General features: G+C 48.7%; 1 protein-coding gene across 8 annotated transcripts in view; it reads left to right on the forward strand.

The window, feature by feature from the left end:
• Positions 1-17,117, forward strand: part of tlk1a (tousled-like kinase 1a) — a 319,969-nt gene that overhangs the window by 21,587 nt on the left and 281,265 nt on the right. The window contains exon 2 of one of the 8 annotated variants that reach the window (XM_070875664.1): positions 267-380. The exons of the other annotated variants lie outside the window; for them this stretch is intronic. Within the exon in view, the coding sequence (XP_070731765.1) occupies positions 356-380 (25 nt within the window). The 5' untranslated portion in view covers positions 267-355. The remainder of the gene's footprint in view (positions 1-266; positions 381-17,117) is intronic. 8 annotated transcript variants of the gene reach the window in all.

A 17,117-nucleotide genomic window follows, 5' to 3' on the forward strand; every position in this document is an offset into this window, starting at 1 on the left:
TTTTAAGGCGCACTTTGTGGCGCAAAAAACGGGCGTCCAGGTCGGGACTGCGCCGTTCTAGGCGCGGCTCGAAACTTGGGGCCCAGTATTACTCTAGCTGTATACTAAATTAGACAATTATTAAAAAAAGATCTATTGCTAAATATAAAATACTTCAACCTCACTATTTGGTTATAGTTAGGGTACCTGGTTTTTGGCTTTAAACCGATAAAGATAAAATTAAAATTGCTTCTCTGGTGTACATATTATTTCGATATTTTGTACAGAATGCATAAACACCTACTTCTTGGAGTCGCCCTTGTTTGACTTCACTGATTGATTGGATCCCCTCTCGCCTTAAATTTCACCACCGTGGATGTCTGTATTCATCACTAGGACAGGTAGGGGAAACATTTGGAGGAGTTAATAAAATAATATCTGTGTGCCCATGTCTTTCCCAGATTAAATTGTTTGCACAAAACACAACTGTAGATGCCAATTTTAACTTTCTAACAAAATATTAAACTGCTGTGTTTGATGAAACCAAATATGTTATAAAATAAACAGAGGGCTAGAAATTTGGTTTTCAGCGACGGTGGTTTTTTTTTTGCCAAAATTACCGTCTTTGCTACGGCTAGTAGGCCAGAAATTCAACCTTTAATTTGCGCAGTGGTAAAAATCGGTGTGGCACAAACCACAATCCTCGCCAACTTTAGTCCGAGGCTGATAGCGCTGCAAGAGAGGCCGTGGGGGGGGGGGCGGGAAACACCCCCCAAAAATTGGAGGAAAAAAAAAATTCGCAAAACATTCAGAAGACACTTGCCTATAGAATCACTGAAATAGAATTTAAAACAACAAAAATTTTAACTTGCCTTTTTTGCTACTTACTACTGCTGGCAGGGCTGCATGACAGGTTTTACCTTGGTATTCTGAGCGCAGAATATGGGTGCGGAGAGCGCCAATTTTTGGCAAACGCTATTTCGGGTCTTGCATGGCGGCGTTCCTCTCCCCAGCAGTATGTGGAAAGTGCCGCCGCAAAACGTCACCGAATTTCCCGCTGACCGTTTCTTTGCCAAATATGGTGAAATATCGCCAAGAACCCAGTCGCAAAGTCGGCGAATTTCTAGTCCTCAATAAAAGTTTGCCTTTTTTATTTTTGTTTGGAATATGTGTGATGACTTCAAGCTGTTTTTCTTAGTATTTGAGATTATTGCATGTACATAAAATTAAGTTATTTTGCATAGTTTCTGAATATTATATCCTTATAAGCTACTAATTGTTTAGAACATGCAAGTTTTATGTTACTCTAATCTTGCATCTGATGTTTTGCAACCCCTGTGATTCTTTTATTCATACCTATGCAACTAACTTGTGATTTGATACCTGACATTCATTGAGGAAAATGCATTGCATATTTATATATACAGGTGCAGCGTTCAGAATCCAGAGTTCCGGAATGTTCCAGAATCCAGACTCTGGACCTATCGGTGTCAGGGTCGTCCGGAATCCATAAAATGTTCCAGAATCTGGACCCGACTACCCTACCGACCTCTGACCTCGTCTCGACGCCACTCGCCTCGCCCCACCACTGCTGCCCTTGCCTTGGGGCCTTCTCGGCGGGGGCCGGCCCCCCCCCCCCCCCCCCCCCCCACAACGACTACCTCCTCGGCGGGTCCCCACCCTGATGACGACGACGACTACCTCCTTGGCGGGGGCCCCCCCCCCACTGATGATGACCTCCTGGACGGCCCAAACAACTCCTTGGCAGGTCCCCCCCTCCCCTTCTGATGTTCCAAAATCCGTCAATACCCGAACATGGGCTCGGGTGTTTCCGGATTCTTGATGATCGAAAGCCCGGAATCATTCAATTAGATCATGGCTGATCTGTGACCTAACTCCACATGGGCCTTTGCCCCATATCCCTTAATAGCTTTGGTTAACAAAAATCTGTCAATCTCCATTTTAAAGTTAACAATTGATCTAGCATCAACTGCTGCTTGTGGAAGAGAGCTCCAAACTTCTACCACTGCTTGTATGTCGAAGTGTTTCCAAACGTCAATCCTGAAAGGCCTGGATCTAATTTTTAGTTTATGTTCTCTAGTCCCAGACTCCCCAACCAGAGGAAATAGCTTCTCTCTATCTACCATATCAGTTCCCCATAATATCTTAAACTTCAATCAAATCACCCCTTAACCTTCGAAATTCTCGGGAATATGACCCTAGTTTGTATAATCTCTCTTCTTAGTTCAAGTATAATTCTGGTAAATCTATGCTACACTCCCTCCAAGGCCAATATATCCTCCTTAAGTTGTGGTGCCCAGAACTGAATACACTGTTCCAGGTGTGGTTTAACTGGGGCTTTGTTTAGCTGTAGCACAACTTCTACTCCTTGTATTCTAGTCCTCTAGATATAAAGCTCAACATGTCACTAGCCTTTTCGATTTATTAGTTTTTTGAACCGTTCCATGACATTTTAATGACCTATGTATATGGACCGCCACTGTTTCTAGCTTTTCACCATTTAGAATGTACTCTACTCTGATCTATCCTTTTTTTAGATCCAAAGTGGATGACCTCACATTTCCCTACATTGAAATCCATTTGCCACAGTTTTGCCCATTCACTTAATCAATTATCTCTTCATAATTTTGTGTTTCCACCTACACTGCTTACTATGCTGCCCATGTTTGTGTCATCAACAAACTTGGATATGTGGCTCTCTATCCCATCTAAGTTTTTAAAAATATGTTGAAGAGCTGAAGCCCCAACACAGATCTCTGTGGGACAACACGAGTCACATCCTGCCAATTGGAGCACTTGCTCATTATCCCTAGTGCCACTCAACCAGTTTCTTAACCAGATCAATAATTTTCCTTCAATTCCATGAGCTTCAACTTCACCTAACAGTCTCGAGGGACTTTATTGAATGTCTTCTGAAAGTCCATATAAATAACATCCATAGACATTCCCCTGTCCACTAATTTAGTCACCTCTTCAAAAAATTTAAACGGGTTCCAGCTTTTATGTTTTTAATTCAAGCTGGACCAAGAGAAGTACCGGCATAACCTTGGAAAAAAGTTTCCAATTGTTCCTTTTAAGATGAAGGATGGTGCCAAGATGTGTGGAGATCTAAAGAGAAATGAAAATCTAAAATAGGGATGGGAAAAGGGGACTCTTGTCTGCTTGTGCCAAATTTGTATGCTACTTAAACAATTCAAATGTCCTTTTTCTGTTGCTGGGTAAGTAACTGACTTTGCTGCCCATCTTCCTCTGTCATAACTGAGACAATAGCATGACGTGGGCAATCACGGGTATAAATTCCCATCTAGTGCTCTGGTCAAGAATATATAGACTTGAAACGTAAATTAATTGTACAGGTTCAATGTCCTGAATCTGGCAACCTCGGCTGGGCCGGTTTTTGTATTTTTCCGGATTTCGGAGATGAAAATCCGATGTCCTGAATCTGGCAACCTTGGGGCCAAGGCCGTGCTGGTTTTCGTATTCCGGATTTTGGGTCAGACATTAAATCAGTGCGTGAGTCACGTCTGGTCACACGTGGGTTGGTGTCAAGGGTCATTTGGCAAGACTTGGACCGATCGCACGTTGGACGAATCCATCTGCAATGCAGTTTTCTGAAAAAAAATGTCTTTTTTGGACAATTCTGGTTTTTGGAATTCTAGCTTTGGGATGTTGTACCTGTATTACCATGTGGGCTGATGCGTTCAGAAGAAAGAGAACGCACTTGTACAACACTTTTTCATGTCCTCCGGTTGTAGCTAATTTGCTTTTGAAGTGTAGTTGCTGTTACAATTTCGACAAATGTGATAGTTAATTTGTAGAGAGCAAACTCATTAAACAGCAAATGAGATGCATCACCAGTGCATTTGTTTTTAGTGGAGAAATGTTGGCGAGGATGCCAGGAGGCCACTCTACTCTCAGAATAGTGTCATGGTATTTTTATGTTCATCTGAAGAGGCAGACTGGGCCTTAACCATAACAGCTCATCTGAAAGATGGCATCCTTGACAATACAGCACTCCTTCAGTACTGCACTGAAATGTTAACCTAAGTTTAATTATCAAAGGTTTTGGAGTAGCGGAAATATTATAAAAGCACGAACTAGCATGTTTTTGTAAATATTATGCACATTATGACAGTAAAACTATGATTGAAAACACACATATTTCTGATAAATTTCATAAACGTCAAGTTTATTGTCTGTTTTTAGAGAAATTCAAAATGTATGCATAGAATCACAAAACATCACCAGGAAGGTGATGTAAGGAGAAGAGAAACAATGGAAAAGATGCCATTTAGATTCACTGGGATGTTACTCAGGATGAGGGAGTTAGTTATGAAGAGAGACTTGTCAAATTGGGGCTTTTCCACTGGAGGTGAGAAGCTTAATGAATGATCTGATTTTGAAGGATTATGATTAGGTTAAAAGTGACTTGTTTCCACTGGTTTGTGAGATAACATGTGACATTGATGAAGCTTGCCATCCAGAGTACACAAAGGTATGAACGGCACATCGGTGTTTGAACTCTTGGCTATATTGTTGGATTATCCTGGGTCGCTCACTTTAATGCAGCCAAATCTTTGTTGCATTTGAGTGTCGCCAAACCCTTGTATTCTGACTATTTTTGATGTACATTTGGAAAGTTGAAGTATCCATGGGACACACTTTTTCTGTTCTCAAATCTTCCACGGCATTGCTCACTGAGAGTATCTTGTTTTGTGGAATTTAACACGGTGGATTTGTCCTAAATGAAGAAAACTAACAATTGGATTAATTGGTATTTCATTCGAGAGGCTAATTAAACTTGTTACTTAAATGAAAGCAGCGGTAATTGGGAAATAAATTCTATCTCCATGAACTTGTCTGCGAGCTTCTTGAAGCAGGGAGTTAAATGTAGGGACAGAATTAATTAGATAAATTCTATGCCAGAATGGTATATCAAAAATAAGCTAGGTTAGTGCGGAATAAATTCAATTGGGCGTTGGGGAGAGAAAGGAAATAAAGGACGTTCTTGCTATTGAGGGAGTGCAGCGAAGGTTCACCAGACTGATTCCCGGGATTGCTGGACTGACATATGAGGAGAGACTGGATCAACTGGGCATTTACACACTGAAGTTTCGAAGGATGAGAGGGAATCTCATAGAAACATATAAGATTCTGACAGGACTGGACAGGTTAGATGCGGGTAGAATGTTCCCGTTGTTGGGGAAGTCCAGAACCAGGGGACACAGTCTTAGGATAAGGGATAGGCCATTTATGACTGAGATGAGGACAAACTTCTTCACTCAGAGTTGTTAACCTGTGTAATTCCCTACTGCAGAGTTGTTGATGCCAGTTCATTGGATATATTCAAGAGGGAGTTTGATGTGGCCCTTACCGCTAAAGGTGTATGGAGAGAAAGCAGGAAAAGGGTACTGAGGGAATGATCAGCCATGATCTTATTGAATGGTGGTGCAGACTCGAAGGGCCGAATGGCCTACTCCTGCACCTATTTTCTATGTTTCTAACTGACAAAAGCATATACAGAAGAAATTTAAATTAAAGTGGGCATCTCGAGCAGCATGTAGAGAGAGAAAATCTTGCAAGTTTGTCAGATAATTGAATTGTTGGGCAATGGGGAATGATGGGAGCAAATGCATTGTTGCGGACTTGTCCGTAATGGCTTCAAAAGCAGCTGAGAGTGGTGCTGGGAGGGTGGGGAGGAAATGAGCATGAATAAATAAAATGGCAACAACTTTGGCAGTAAGGATTGCTACCAGGTAGGGTAGCAAAGTCAAAAATGAAGTTGGAAAGAAATAAGTTGGGAGACAAGTGAGTAAATTAGTAAGTGGGAATAGATGAAAGCAAGAATTGGATTTAATAATAGTAGAGCCATTTATTTCGAGGATCAGAGAAAACAAAAGTAGAGGTTAAGTCGAAAGGTTTTGATTTAAACTAAAATTGAGAGCAGGACAGAGTTGGATTGGACAGCAATAGAAAAGCTCTCAAGGCAGAGTGGCTTCTGGTTTCAATGTTTGAGAGTGGGACAGAGTTGGCACAGTTGGAAATTCAGTGCATCAGAGAAGTGGGGAGGAGGACTGTGACTATAGAGTATGCTTCTGGACCTCGGGCGGAGTGGGTAGTAGTCAGAACTGGTCAAAGTTGGGTTGGGAAAGAAGTTGGCCGGAGCTATTTGGTGACCATAGGCCTCTGGATTTGGAGCATAATCAAATGAGGCTGTAGTATGAGAGAAATCAAAGTTTGTGCAGTGCAAATTTATATATTATAGCATGGCAGTGTCTGGAGTCGGCTGCTACACTTGGCAGAGTTGGGTTGGAATGGCAATTGAAAACTTTAAGAGCACATTAGAGCTGTGGGATAGGGTGACAATTTGAGAGCAGGGCTGAGTCAGATTGGGGAAGAAGCCAGGCTAAAAACTACAGCAATAAAGGGAGTATACCACCGTGGCTTGGTCCACAGCATTCCGAATGCAGCAGAGTCAGATCAGGGAAGGATTGGGCAGTAGTACAGGCGTTATCAAAAGTTTTCTTCATAAATGTATTTAACGTAATAGTATATAAAGGTCAAGCTCGAATGGATCAATTGCAGTAAAATCTTATAAACTGTTAACAGCGTGAGGCAGAGTCAATGGACGAGAGACTGAGGAGGCACGGTAGCAGCACCTACTCTTGGGAGTCTGGAAATCAAGAGTGCCATGCAACAATTGATGTAGTGTTTTGCCATTATGTAATGTTGATGGATTTTTTCCACAAAGCTGACTGAAAAATAATTACACCGGAAGTAAGGTTAATGTGGACAAGAAGTGCACACTGTACATGGGTTTTAATATATATTATAGATTTATATAATACTTGAATGTTATTGCATAATACTCCTGTGAAGCGCTTTGGGACGTTTCACTACATTAAAGGAGCTATATAAATACAAGTTGTTGTTGTTGGAAATACTTGATACAACTGAAAATTAATCTCCAACCCTTTTACATGATTGAAAACTAGTCCAGGAGACCAATCTGGGCCACTCTCTAACCTAACTCTTGTATAAGGAGATCTCCGCCCAGCCAGAAACAGGTCCAGTTATCGCTTGAAGGAATTCAGCAAATCAGTAGTCGTTGCATGAGCCTGCAGCCTATTCTACAGGCCACTATTCTCTGGGAAAAGAAGAACCTCATAATACCTAACCTAGGTTTTTTTGTTCTGGCATAACTTGAGTGTGACCCCTGATCCTCAAACCTATTGAGTTCTACATAAACCTTCTAATCCCTTCATTATCTTATAAACCATGATCAAATTGTCCCCAAGTCTACACTTCCCTGAAGTATAGGCTCAAAGAGCAGGGTCTATCGTTTCAAAAAAAATTATTCTCATTCTCTGGATGTGGGTGTTGCTGGCATGACCAGCATTTATTGCCCATTCCTAGTTGTCCTGGAGAAGGTGGTAGTAAGCCTCCTTGAACTGCTGCAGTCCATGTGGTGAAGGTACTCCACAGCGCTGTTGGGCAGGGAGTTCCAGGATTTTGACTGATGATGAAGGAATGGTGATATATGTCCAAATCAGAATGGTGTGTGAATTGGAGGGGAACCTTTAGATGATGGTGTTCCCATGCACCTGCTACCCTCAGGTGGTGGAAGTAGCAGGTTTCTGAGGTGGTGTTGAATGGTGTTGGCGAATTGCTGCAGTGTATCAAAGGCACACACTGCTGCCACTGATGGAAGGAGTGGGTGTTTGAGATGGGGCTGCCGATCAAGCGGCTGCTTTGTCCTGGATGGTGTTGAGCTTCTTGAGTGTTGTTGGAGCTGCACTCATCCGGGTAAGTGGGGAGTATTCCTGACTTGTGCCTTGTAGATGATGGCGAGGCTTTGGGGAATCACTCGCCACAGAATACCTAGCATTTCACCTGCTCTTATAGCCATGGCATTTATGCAGATGGTCCAGTTAAGTTCCTGTTCAATGGTGACCCCCAGGATGTTGATGGTGGAGGATTCGGCGATGGTAATGCCATTGAATATCAAAAGGGAGGTGGTTAGACTCGCTCTTGTTGGAGATGGTCATTGCCTGACACTTATCAACCCAAGCCTGATGTTGCATGCAGGTTGTGGTCATGGACTGCTTTATCTGAAGAATTGTGAATGGAGCTGAACACTGCAATTATCAGCAAACCGTCACATTTCATTCATGAAGCAGCAGAAGATCGTTGGGCCTCGGACACTACTCTGAAGAAATCCTGCAGCTGAGATGATTGGTGTCGAACAACCACAACCGTTTTCATTTGTGCTAGGTATGACTCCAGCCAGTGGTGAGTTTTCCCCCTGATCCCCATTGACTTCAACTTTACTGGGGTTTCTTTGTGCTACGCTCAGTCAAATGCTGCCTTGCTGTCAAAGGTAGGCACTCTCCTCTTAACTCTGGAATTCAGGTCTTTTGTCCATGTTTGGACCAAGGCTGTAATGAGGTCTGTAGCGGAGAGGTCCTGGCAGAACCAATACTGAGCATCAGTGAGCAGGTTACTGGTGAGTAAGTGCCGCTTGATTGCACTGTTGACGACTCCATCTATGAGTTTGCTGATGATTGAGTAGGCTGATGGGGCGGTAATTGGCCGCGTTGAATTTTTGCTTTTTTGTGGATACTGTATAGGGCCCAAGTTTCCACAAGAAAAAAAACAGGCGCCCCTCTGAGCTGGGCGCCCGTTTTCCGCGTCTAAAACGGCGCCTAAAAAAATCCTCGGTATTCTCCACCGACTTACAGGTCCTGTGGCACTCGGCGCAGCCGGCACGAGCTGTGGGGGGGCGGAGGCAGGTCCCTGCGCTGAAAACAGTGCCGGGACCTCTGCACATGCGCGCTACAGTCGGCACGCAAGTGCAGTAGCTCCAGGTGCTGAACTGTGTGGGAGGGGCCCGAAGCACGCAGCCCCTAGCCCTGGCCCAATGGCCTCACTGGGGCTGCGTGAATAAGGCTCCTCCCACGGCCAGCTCCTGCTCCCCGCCTGACCAGACCCGACACCCGCTCACCCCCGCACCGACCGACACCCGAGACCCGCTTCCGCCCCGACCCGACACCCGCTCTCTTCCCCCGCCCCGACACCCGAGACCCGCTCCCCACCCCCACCCCCCCCCCCCCCCCGACCCGACCCGAGGCCCGCTCCCCCCCCCCCCCCCCCCCCACCCGCTCCCCGCCCCGACCCGAGGTCCGCTCCCCCCCCCCCCCCCCCGACCCGACACCCGCTCCCCCCCCCCCCCCCCGACTCGACACCCGCTCCTGGTCCCCGACCCCTCCCTCTCTCCCCTCCCTCCCTCCCTTCTCTCCCCTCCCTCCCTCCCTTCTCTCCCCTCCCTCCCTCCCTTCTCTCCCTTCTCTCCCCTCCCTCCCTCCCTTCTCTCCCCTCCCTCCCTCCCTCCCTTCTCTCCCCTCCCTCCCTCCCTCCCTTCTCTCCCCTCCCTCCCTCCCTCCCTTCTCTCCCCTCCCTCCCTCCCTCCCTTCTCTCCCCTCCCTCCCTCCCTCCCTTCTCTCCCCTCCCTCCCTCCCTCCCTCCCTTCTCTCCCCTCCCTCCCTCCCTCCCTTCTCTCCCCTCCCTCCCTCCCTCCCTTCTCTCCCCTCCCTCCCTCCCTCCCTTCTCTCCCCTCCCTCCCTCCCTCCCTTCTCTCCCCTCCCTCCCTCCCTCCCTTCTCTCCCCTCCCTCCCTCCCTCCCTTCTCTCCCCTCCCTCCCTCCCTCCCTTCTCTCCCCTCCCTCCCTCCCTCCCTTCTCTCCCCTCCCTCCCTCCCTCCCTTCTCTCCCCTCCCTCCCTCCCTCCCTTCTCTCCCCTCCCTCCCTCCCTCCCTTCTCTCCCCTCCCTCCCTCCCTCCCTTCTCTCCCCTCCCTCCCTCCCTCCCTTCTCTCCCCTCCCTCCCTCCCTCCCTTCTCTCCCCTCCCTCCCTCCCTCCCTTCTCTCCCCTCCCTCCCTCCCTCCCCTCCCTTCTCTCCCCTCCCTCCCTCCCTCCCTCCCTTCTCTCCCCTCCCTCCCTCCCTCCCTCCCTTCTCTCCCCTCCCTCCCTCCCTCCCTCCCTTCTCTCCCCTCCCTCCCTCCCTCCCTCCCTTCTCTCCCCTCCCTCCCTCCCTTCTCTCCCCTCCCTCCCTCCCTCCCTCCCTTCTCTCCCCTCCCTCCCTCCCTCCCTCCCTTCTCTCCCCTCCCTCCCTCCCTCCCTCCCTTCTCTCCCCTCCCTCCCTCCCTCCCTCCCTTCTCTCCCCTCCCTCCCTCCCTCCCTCCCTTCTCTCCCCTCCCTCCCTCCCTCCCTTCTCTCCCCTCACTCCCTTCTCTCCCCTCTCTCCCCTCCCTCACTCCCTTCTCTCCCCTCTCTCCCTTCTCTCCCCTCTCTCCCCTCCCTCACTCCCTTCTCTCCCCTCACTCCCTTCTCTCCCCTCCCTCCCTCCCTCACTCCCTTCTCTCCCCTCCCTCCCTCCCTCACTCCCTTCTCTCCCCTCCCTCACTCCCTTCTCTCCCCTCTCTCCCCTCCCTCACTCCCTTCTCTCCCCTCTCTCCCCTCCCTCACTCCCTTCTCTCCCCTCCCTCCCTCCCTCACTCACTCCCTTCTCTCCCCTCCCTCCCTCCCTCACTCACTCCCTTCTCTCCTCTCCCCTCCCTCCCTCCCTCACTCCCTTCTCTCCCCTCCCTCCCTCTTTCGCTCAGCGGCATGAACAACTGCAGAATTCTCCCTGGCTGAAGCACTTTCACACAGGTAGGAAGATGGTTTATTTAATCTTTTCTTGGCTTATAAATGTTTATTCAGGTTGGATTTATTTGTATAATATTTGTAGAAGTATAAATAAGGATTTATTGTCGAATTTAATGAGTTCCCTTCCCCCCCACCTCGTTCTGGGCGCCTAATTTGTAACCTGCGCCTGATTTTTTAATGTGTAGAACAGGTTTTTTCAGTTCTACAAAAATCTTCACTGGCTCCATTCTACTTTAGTTTGGAGTACATTTTCACTGTGGAAACTTTCAAATCAGGCGTCAGTGGCCGGACACGCCCGCTTTTGAAGAAAAAATTCTGTTCTAAACTAGAACTGTTCTACCTGACTAGAACTGTAGAAAAAAAAATGTGGAGAATTGCGATTTCTGAAATAGTCCGTTCTCCACCAGTTGCTCCTAAAAATCAGGCGCGAATCATGTGGAAACTTGGGCCCTGTATACCTACCCATGTTTGGTAGATGCCATTGTTGTAGCTGTACTGGAATAATTTGGCTAGTTCTGGAGCGTAAGTCTTCAGCACTACAGCAGCGATATTGTTAGCACCTGTAGCCTTTACTGTGTCCAGTGCGCTCAACTGTTTCTTGATATCTTGTGGAGTGAATCTTACATGAGAACATAAGAAATAGGAACAGGAGTAGGCCACACGGCCCCGCGAGCCTGCTCCGTCATTCAATAAGATCATGGCTGATCTGATCATGGACTCTGCTCCACTTCCCCATCCACTCCCCATACCCCCTTATCCCCTTATCGCTCAAGAAACTGTCTATTTCTGTCATAAATGTATTCAATGTCCCAGATTCCACAGCTCTCTGAGGCAGCGAATTCCACAGATTCACAACCTTCAGAGAAGAAATTTCTCTATCTCCGTTTTAAATGAGCGGCCCCTTATTCTAAGATCATGCCCTCTAGTTCTAGTCTCCCCCATCAGTGGAAACATCCTCTCTGCATCCACCTTGTCAAGCCCCCTCATAATTTTAATACGTTTCAATAAGATCACCTCTCATTCTTCTGAATTCCAATGAGTAGAGGCCCAACCTACTCAATGTTTCCTCAAGTCAACCCCCTCCTCTCTGGAATCAACCTTGTGAATCTTCTCTGAACTGCCTCCAAAGCAAGTGTATACTTTCGTAAATATGGAAACCAAAACTGCACGCAGTATTCCAGGTGTGGCCTCACCACTACCTTGTATAGCTGTAACAAGACTTTTCTGCTTTTATACTCCATCCCCTTTGCAATAAAGGCCAAGATACCATTGGCCTTCCTGATGACTTGCTGTACCTGCATACTATCCTTTTGTGTTGCATGCACAAGTACCTCCAAGTCCCACTGTACTGTGGCACTTTACAATCTTTCTCCATTTAAATAATAACTTGCTCTTTGATTTTTTTTTCTGACAAAGTGCATGACTTCACACTTTCCAACATTATACTCCATCTGCCAAATTTTTGCCCACTCACTTAGTCTGTCTATGTCCTTTTGCAGATTTTTTATGTCCTCACACATTGCTTTTCCTCCCATCTTTATATCGTCAGCAAACTTGGCTATGTTACACTCAGTCCCTTTGGGGATAGTATTAAAGCCAAGGAAGTGGCATACAAATTGGCCAGAAATAGCAATGAACCCGGGGACGGAGAAATTTAGAACTCCACAGAGGAGGACAAAGGGTTTGATTAGGGCAGGGAAAATAGAGTACGAGAGGAAGCTTGCAGGGAACATTAAAATGGACTGCAAAAGCTTCTATAGATATGTAAAGAAAAAAAGGTTAGTAAAGACAAACTTGGGTCCTCTGCAGTCAGAATCAGGGGAAGTCATAACGGGGGAGCAAAGAAATGGCAGACCAATTGAACAAGTACTTTGGTTCGGTATTCACCAAGGAGGACACAAACAACCTTCCAGATATAAAAGGGGTCAAAGGGTCTAGTAAGAAGGAGGAACTGAGGGAAATCCTTATTAGTCGGGAAATTGTGTTGGGGAAATTGATGGGATTGAAGACCGATAAATCCCCAGGGCCTGATGGTCTGCATCCTAGAGTACTTAAGGAGGTGGCTTTGGAAATAGCGGATGCATTGACAGTCATTTTCCAACATTCCATGGACTCTGGATCCGTTCCTATGGAGTGGAGGGTATCCAATGTAAACCCCACTTTTTAAAAAAGGAGGGAAGAGAGAAAACGGAATTATAGCCTGACATCGGTAGTGGGTAAAATGATGGAATCAATTATTAAGGATGTCATAGCAGTGCATTTGGAAAGAGGTGACATGATGGGTCCAAGTCAGCATGGATTTGTGAAAGGGAAATCATGCTTGACAAATCTTCTGGAATTTTTTGAGGATGTTTCCAGTAGAGTGGACAAGGGAGAATCAGTTGATGTGGTATATTTGGACTTTCAGAAGGCTTTCGACAAGGTCTCACACAAGAGATTAATGTGCAAAGTTAAAGCGCATGGGATTGGGAATAGTGTGCTGATGTGGATAGAGAACTGGTTGGCAGACAGGAAGCAAAGAGTAGGAGTAAATGGGTACTTTTCAGAATGGCAGGCAGTGACTAGTGGGGTACCGCAAGATTCTGTGCTGGGGCCCCAGCTGTTTACATTGTACGTTGATGATTTAGACGAGGGGATTAAATGTAGTATCTCCAAATTTGCTGATGACACTAAGTTGGGTGGCAGTGTGAGCCTCGAGGAGGATGCTATGAGGCTGCAGAGTGACTTGGATAGGTTCGGTGAGTGGGAAAATGCATGGCACATGAAGTATAATGTGGATAAATGTTTTTACCACCAAAGTGGATAACCTAAGAGACAGACTATTATCTGAATGGTGACAGATTAGGAAAAGGGGAGGTGCAACGAGACCTGGGTGTCATGGTACATCAGTCATTGAAGGTTGGCATGCAGGTACAGCAGGCAGCTAAGAAAGCAAATGTCATGTTGGCCTTCATAGCAAGGGGATTTGAGTACAGGGGTAGGGAGGTGTTAGTACAGTTGTACAGGGCCTTGGTGAGGCCACACCTCGAGTATCGTCTACAGTTTTGGTCTCCTAACTTGAGGAAGGACCTTCTTGCTATTGAGGGAGTGCAGCGAAGGTTCACCAGACTGATTCCCGGGATGGCGGGACTGACATATCAAGAAAGACTGGATCAACTGGGCTTGTATTCACTGGAGTTCAGAAGAATGAGAGTGGAACTCATAGAAACATTTAAAATTCTGACGGGTTTAGACAGGTTAGATGCAGGAAGAATGTTCCCAATGTTGGGGAAGTCCAGAACCAGGGGTCACAGTCTAAGGATAAAGGGTAAGCCATTTAGGACCGAGATGAGGAGAAACTTCTTCACCCAGAGAGTGGTGAACCTGTGGAATTCTCTACCACGGAAAGTTGTTGAGGCCAATTCACTAAATATATTCAAAAAGGAGTTAGATCTAGTCCTTACTACTCGGGGGATCAAGGGGTATGGCGAGAAAGCACGAATGGGGTACTGAAGTTGCATGTTCAGCCATGAACTCATTGAATGGCGGTGCAGGCTTGAAGGGCCAAATGGCCTACTCCACCTATTTTCTAAGCTTCTATGTTTTCCAAGTCGTTAATATAGATTGTAAATAGTTGGCGTCCCAGCACTGATCCCGGCGGCACCCCACTAGTTACTGTTTACCAACCAGAGCATGAATCATTTATCCCGACTCTCTCTTCTCTGTTAGTTAACCAATCCTCTATCCATGCTAATATGTTAGCCCCAAACCCGTGAACTTTTATCTTGTGCAGTAACCGTTTATGTGGCACCTTGTCAAATGCCTTCTGGAAGCCCAAATACACCACATCCACTGGTTCCCCTTTATCCACCCTGTTCGTTACATCTTCAAAGAATTCCAGCAAATTTGTCAAACATGACTTCCACTTCAAAAATCCATGCTGACTCTGCCTGACTGAATAATGCTTTTCCAAATGTCCTGCTACTGCTTCTTTAATAATGGACTCCAACATTTTCCCAACCACAGATATTAGGCTAACTGGTTTATCGGGCCCAAGTTTCGGGCCGCGCCTAGAACGGCGCAGCCCCGACCTGGACGCCCGTTTTTTGTGCCACAAAGTGCGCCTTAAAAAAAAAAACTTCCAGATTCTCCGGCTCCCTGCTGGTCCTCTTGAGCTGGGCGCGGCGCAGTACGAGCTGTAGGGGGCGGAGCCAGGCCCCTGCACTGAAAACAGTGCCGGGACCTCTGCACATGCGCGCTCCAGTGGGCGCGCATGTGCAGTAGCTCCAGGCGCCCAAAACTGTGTGGGAGGGGCCCGAAGCACGCAGCCCCTAGCCCTGGCCGAATGGCCTCACTGGGGCTGCGTGCATAAGGCTTCTCCCACGTCCAGCTCCTGCTTTCTCCCGACCCAACCCGACTCGACTTCCGCCTGCCCCCCGCTCCCGGACTGGACCCGACTACCCCCCCGACTCGACCCGTGCTCCCCACCGACCCAACCTGACCTCCCTCCTCTTCCGCCCCCCCCGACACGACCCTACCCGACCCGACCCAATGCCACCTACCTGTAAATCTGGTGCTGGGGACGGGCCCTGCCCGAAGTCTTGGGTCCGGCCCTTTCAGCCTCCCCCCCCCCCCCCCCCCCCCACCCTTCCTTTCTCCTCCCCCCCCCCCCCCACCCCCTCATCTCCTTTCTCCCCACCCCCCCATCTCCTTTCTCCCCACCCCCCCCTCCTTTCTCTCCTTTCCCCCCTCTCCTTTCTCTCCTTTCCCCCTCTCCTTTCTCTCCTTTCCCCCCTCCTTTCTCTCCTTTCCCCCCTCTCCTTTCTCTCCTTTCCCCCCTCTCCTTTCTCTCCTTTCCCCCCTCTCCTTTCTCTCCTTTCCCCCCTCTCCTTTCTCTCCTTTCCCCCCTCTCCTTTCTCTCCTTTCCCCCCTCTCCTTTCTCTCCTTTCCCCCCTCTCCTTTCTCTCCTTTCCCCCCTCTCCTTTCTCTCCTTTCCCCCCTCTCCTTTCTCTCCTTTCCCCCCTCTCCTTTCTCTCCTTTCCCCCCTCTCCTTTCTCTCCTTTCCCCCCTCTCCTTTCTCTCCTTTCCCCCCTCTCCTTTCTCTCCTTTCCCCCCTCTCCTTTCTCTCCTTTCCCCCCTCTCCTTTCTCTCCTTTCCCCCCTCTCCTTTCTCTCCTTTCCCCCCTCTCCTTTCTCTCCTTTCCCCCCTCTCCTTTCTCTCCTTTCCCCTCTCTCCTTTCTCTCCTTTCCCCCCTCTCCTTTCTCTCCTTTCCCCCCTCTCCTTTCTCTCCTTTCCCCCCTCTCCTTTCTCTCCTTTCCCCCCTCTCCTTTCTCTCCTTTCCCCCCTCTCCTTTCTCTCCTTTCTCTCCTTTCCCCCCTCTCCTTTCTCTCCTTTCCCCCCTCTCCTTTCTCTCCTTTCCCCCCTCTCCTTTCTCTCCTTTCCCCCCTCTCCTTTCTCTCCTTTCCCCCCTCTCCTTTCTCTCCTTTTCCCCCCTCTCCTTTCTCTCCTTTTCCCCCCTCTCCTTTCTCTCCTTTCCCCCCCTCTCCTTTCTCTCCTTTCCCCCCTCTCCTTTCTCTCCTTTCCCCTCTCTCCTTTCTCTCCTTTCCCCCCTCTCCTTTCTCTCCTTTCCCCCCTCTCCTTTCTCTCCTTTTCCCCCCTCTCCTTTCTCTCCTTTTCCCCCCTCTCCTTTCTCTCCTTTTCCCCCCTCTCCTTTCTCTCCTTTTCCCCCCTCTCCTTTCTCTCCTTTCCCCCCCCTCTCCTTTCTCTCCTTTCCCCCTCTCCTTTCTCTCCTTTCCCCCCACTCCTTTCTCTCCTTCCCCCCCCCTCTCCTTTCTCTCCTTCCCCCCCCCTCTCCTGTCTCCCCCCCCTCTCCTGTCTCCCCCCCCTCTCCTGTCTCCCCCCCCTCTCCTGTCTCCCCCCCCTCTCCTGTCTCCCCCCCCTCTCCTGTCTTCCCCCCCCCTCTCCTGTCTTCCCCCCCCTCTCCTGTCTTCCCCCCCCTCTCCTGTCTTCCCCCCCCCTCTCCTGTCTTCCCCCCCCCTCTCCTGTCTTCCCCCCCCCTCTCCTGTCTTCCCCCCCCCTCTCCTGTCTTCCCCCCCCCTCTCCTGTCTTCCCCCCCCCTCTCCTGTCTTCCCCCCCCTCTCCTGTCTTCCCCCCCCTCTCCTGTCTTCCCCCCCCCTCTCCTGTCTTCCCCCCCCCCTCTCCTGTCTTCCCCCCCCCCCTCTCCTGTCTTCCCCCCCCCCCTCTCCTGTCTTCCCCCCCCCCTCTCCTGTCTTCCCCCCCCCCCTCTCCTGTCTTCCCCCCCCCCCCTCTCCTGTCTTCCCCCCCCCCCTCTCCTGTCTTCCCCCCCCCCCTCTCCTGTCTTCCCCCCCCCCCTCTCCTGTCTTCCCCCCCCCCTCTCCTGTCTTCCCCCCCCCCCTCTCCTGTCTTCCCCCCCC

This window comes from Pristiophorus japonicus, chromosome 3 (genome assembly GCF_044704955.1).
Source record: "Pristiophorus japonicus isolate sPriJap1 chromosome 3, sPriJap1.hap1, whole genome shotgun sequence".
NCBI classification, from domain to species: domain Eukaryota; kingdom Metazoa; phylum Chordata; class Chondrichthyes; family Pristiophoridae; genus Pristiophorus; species Pristiophorus japonicus.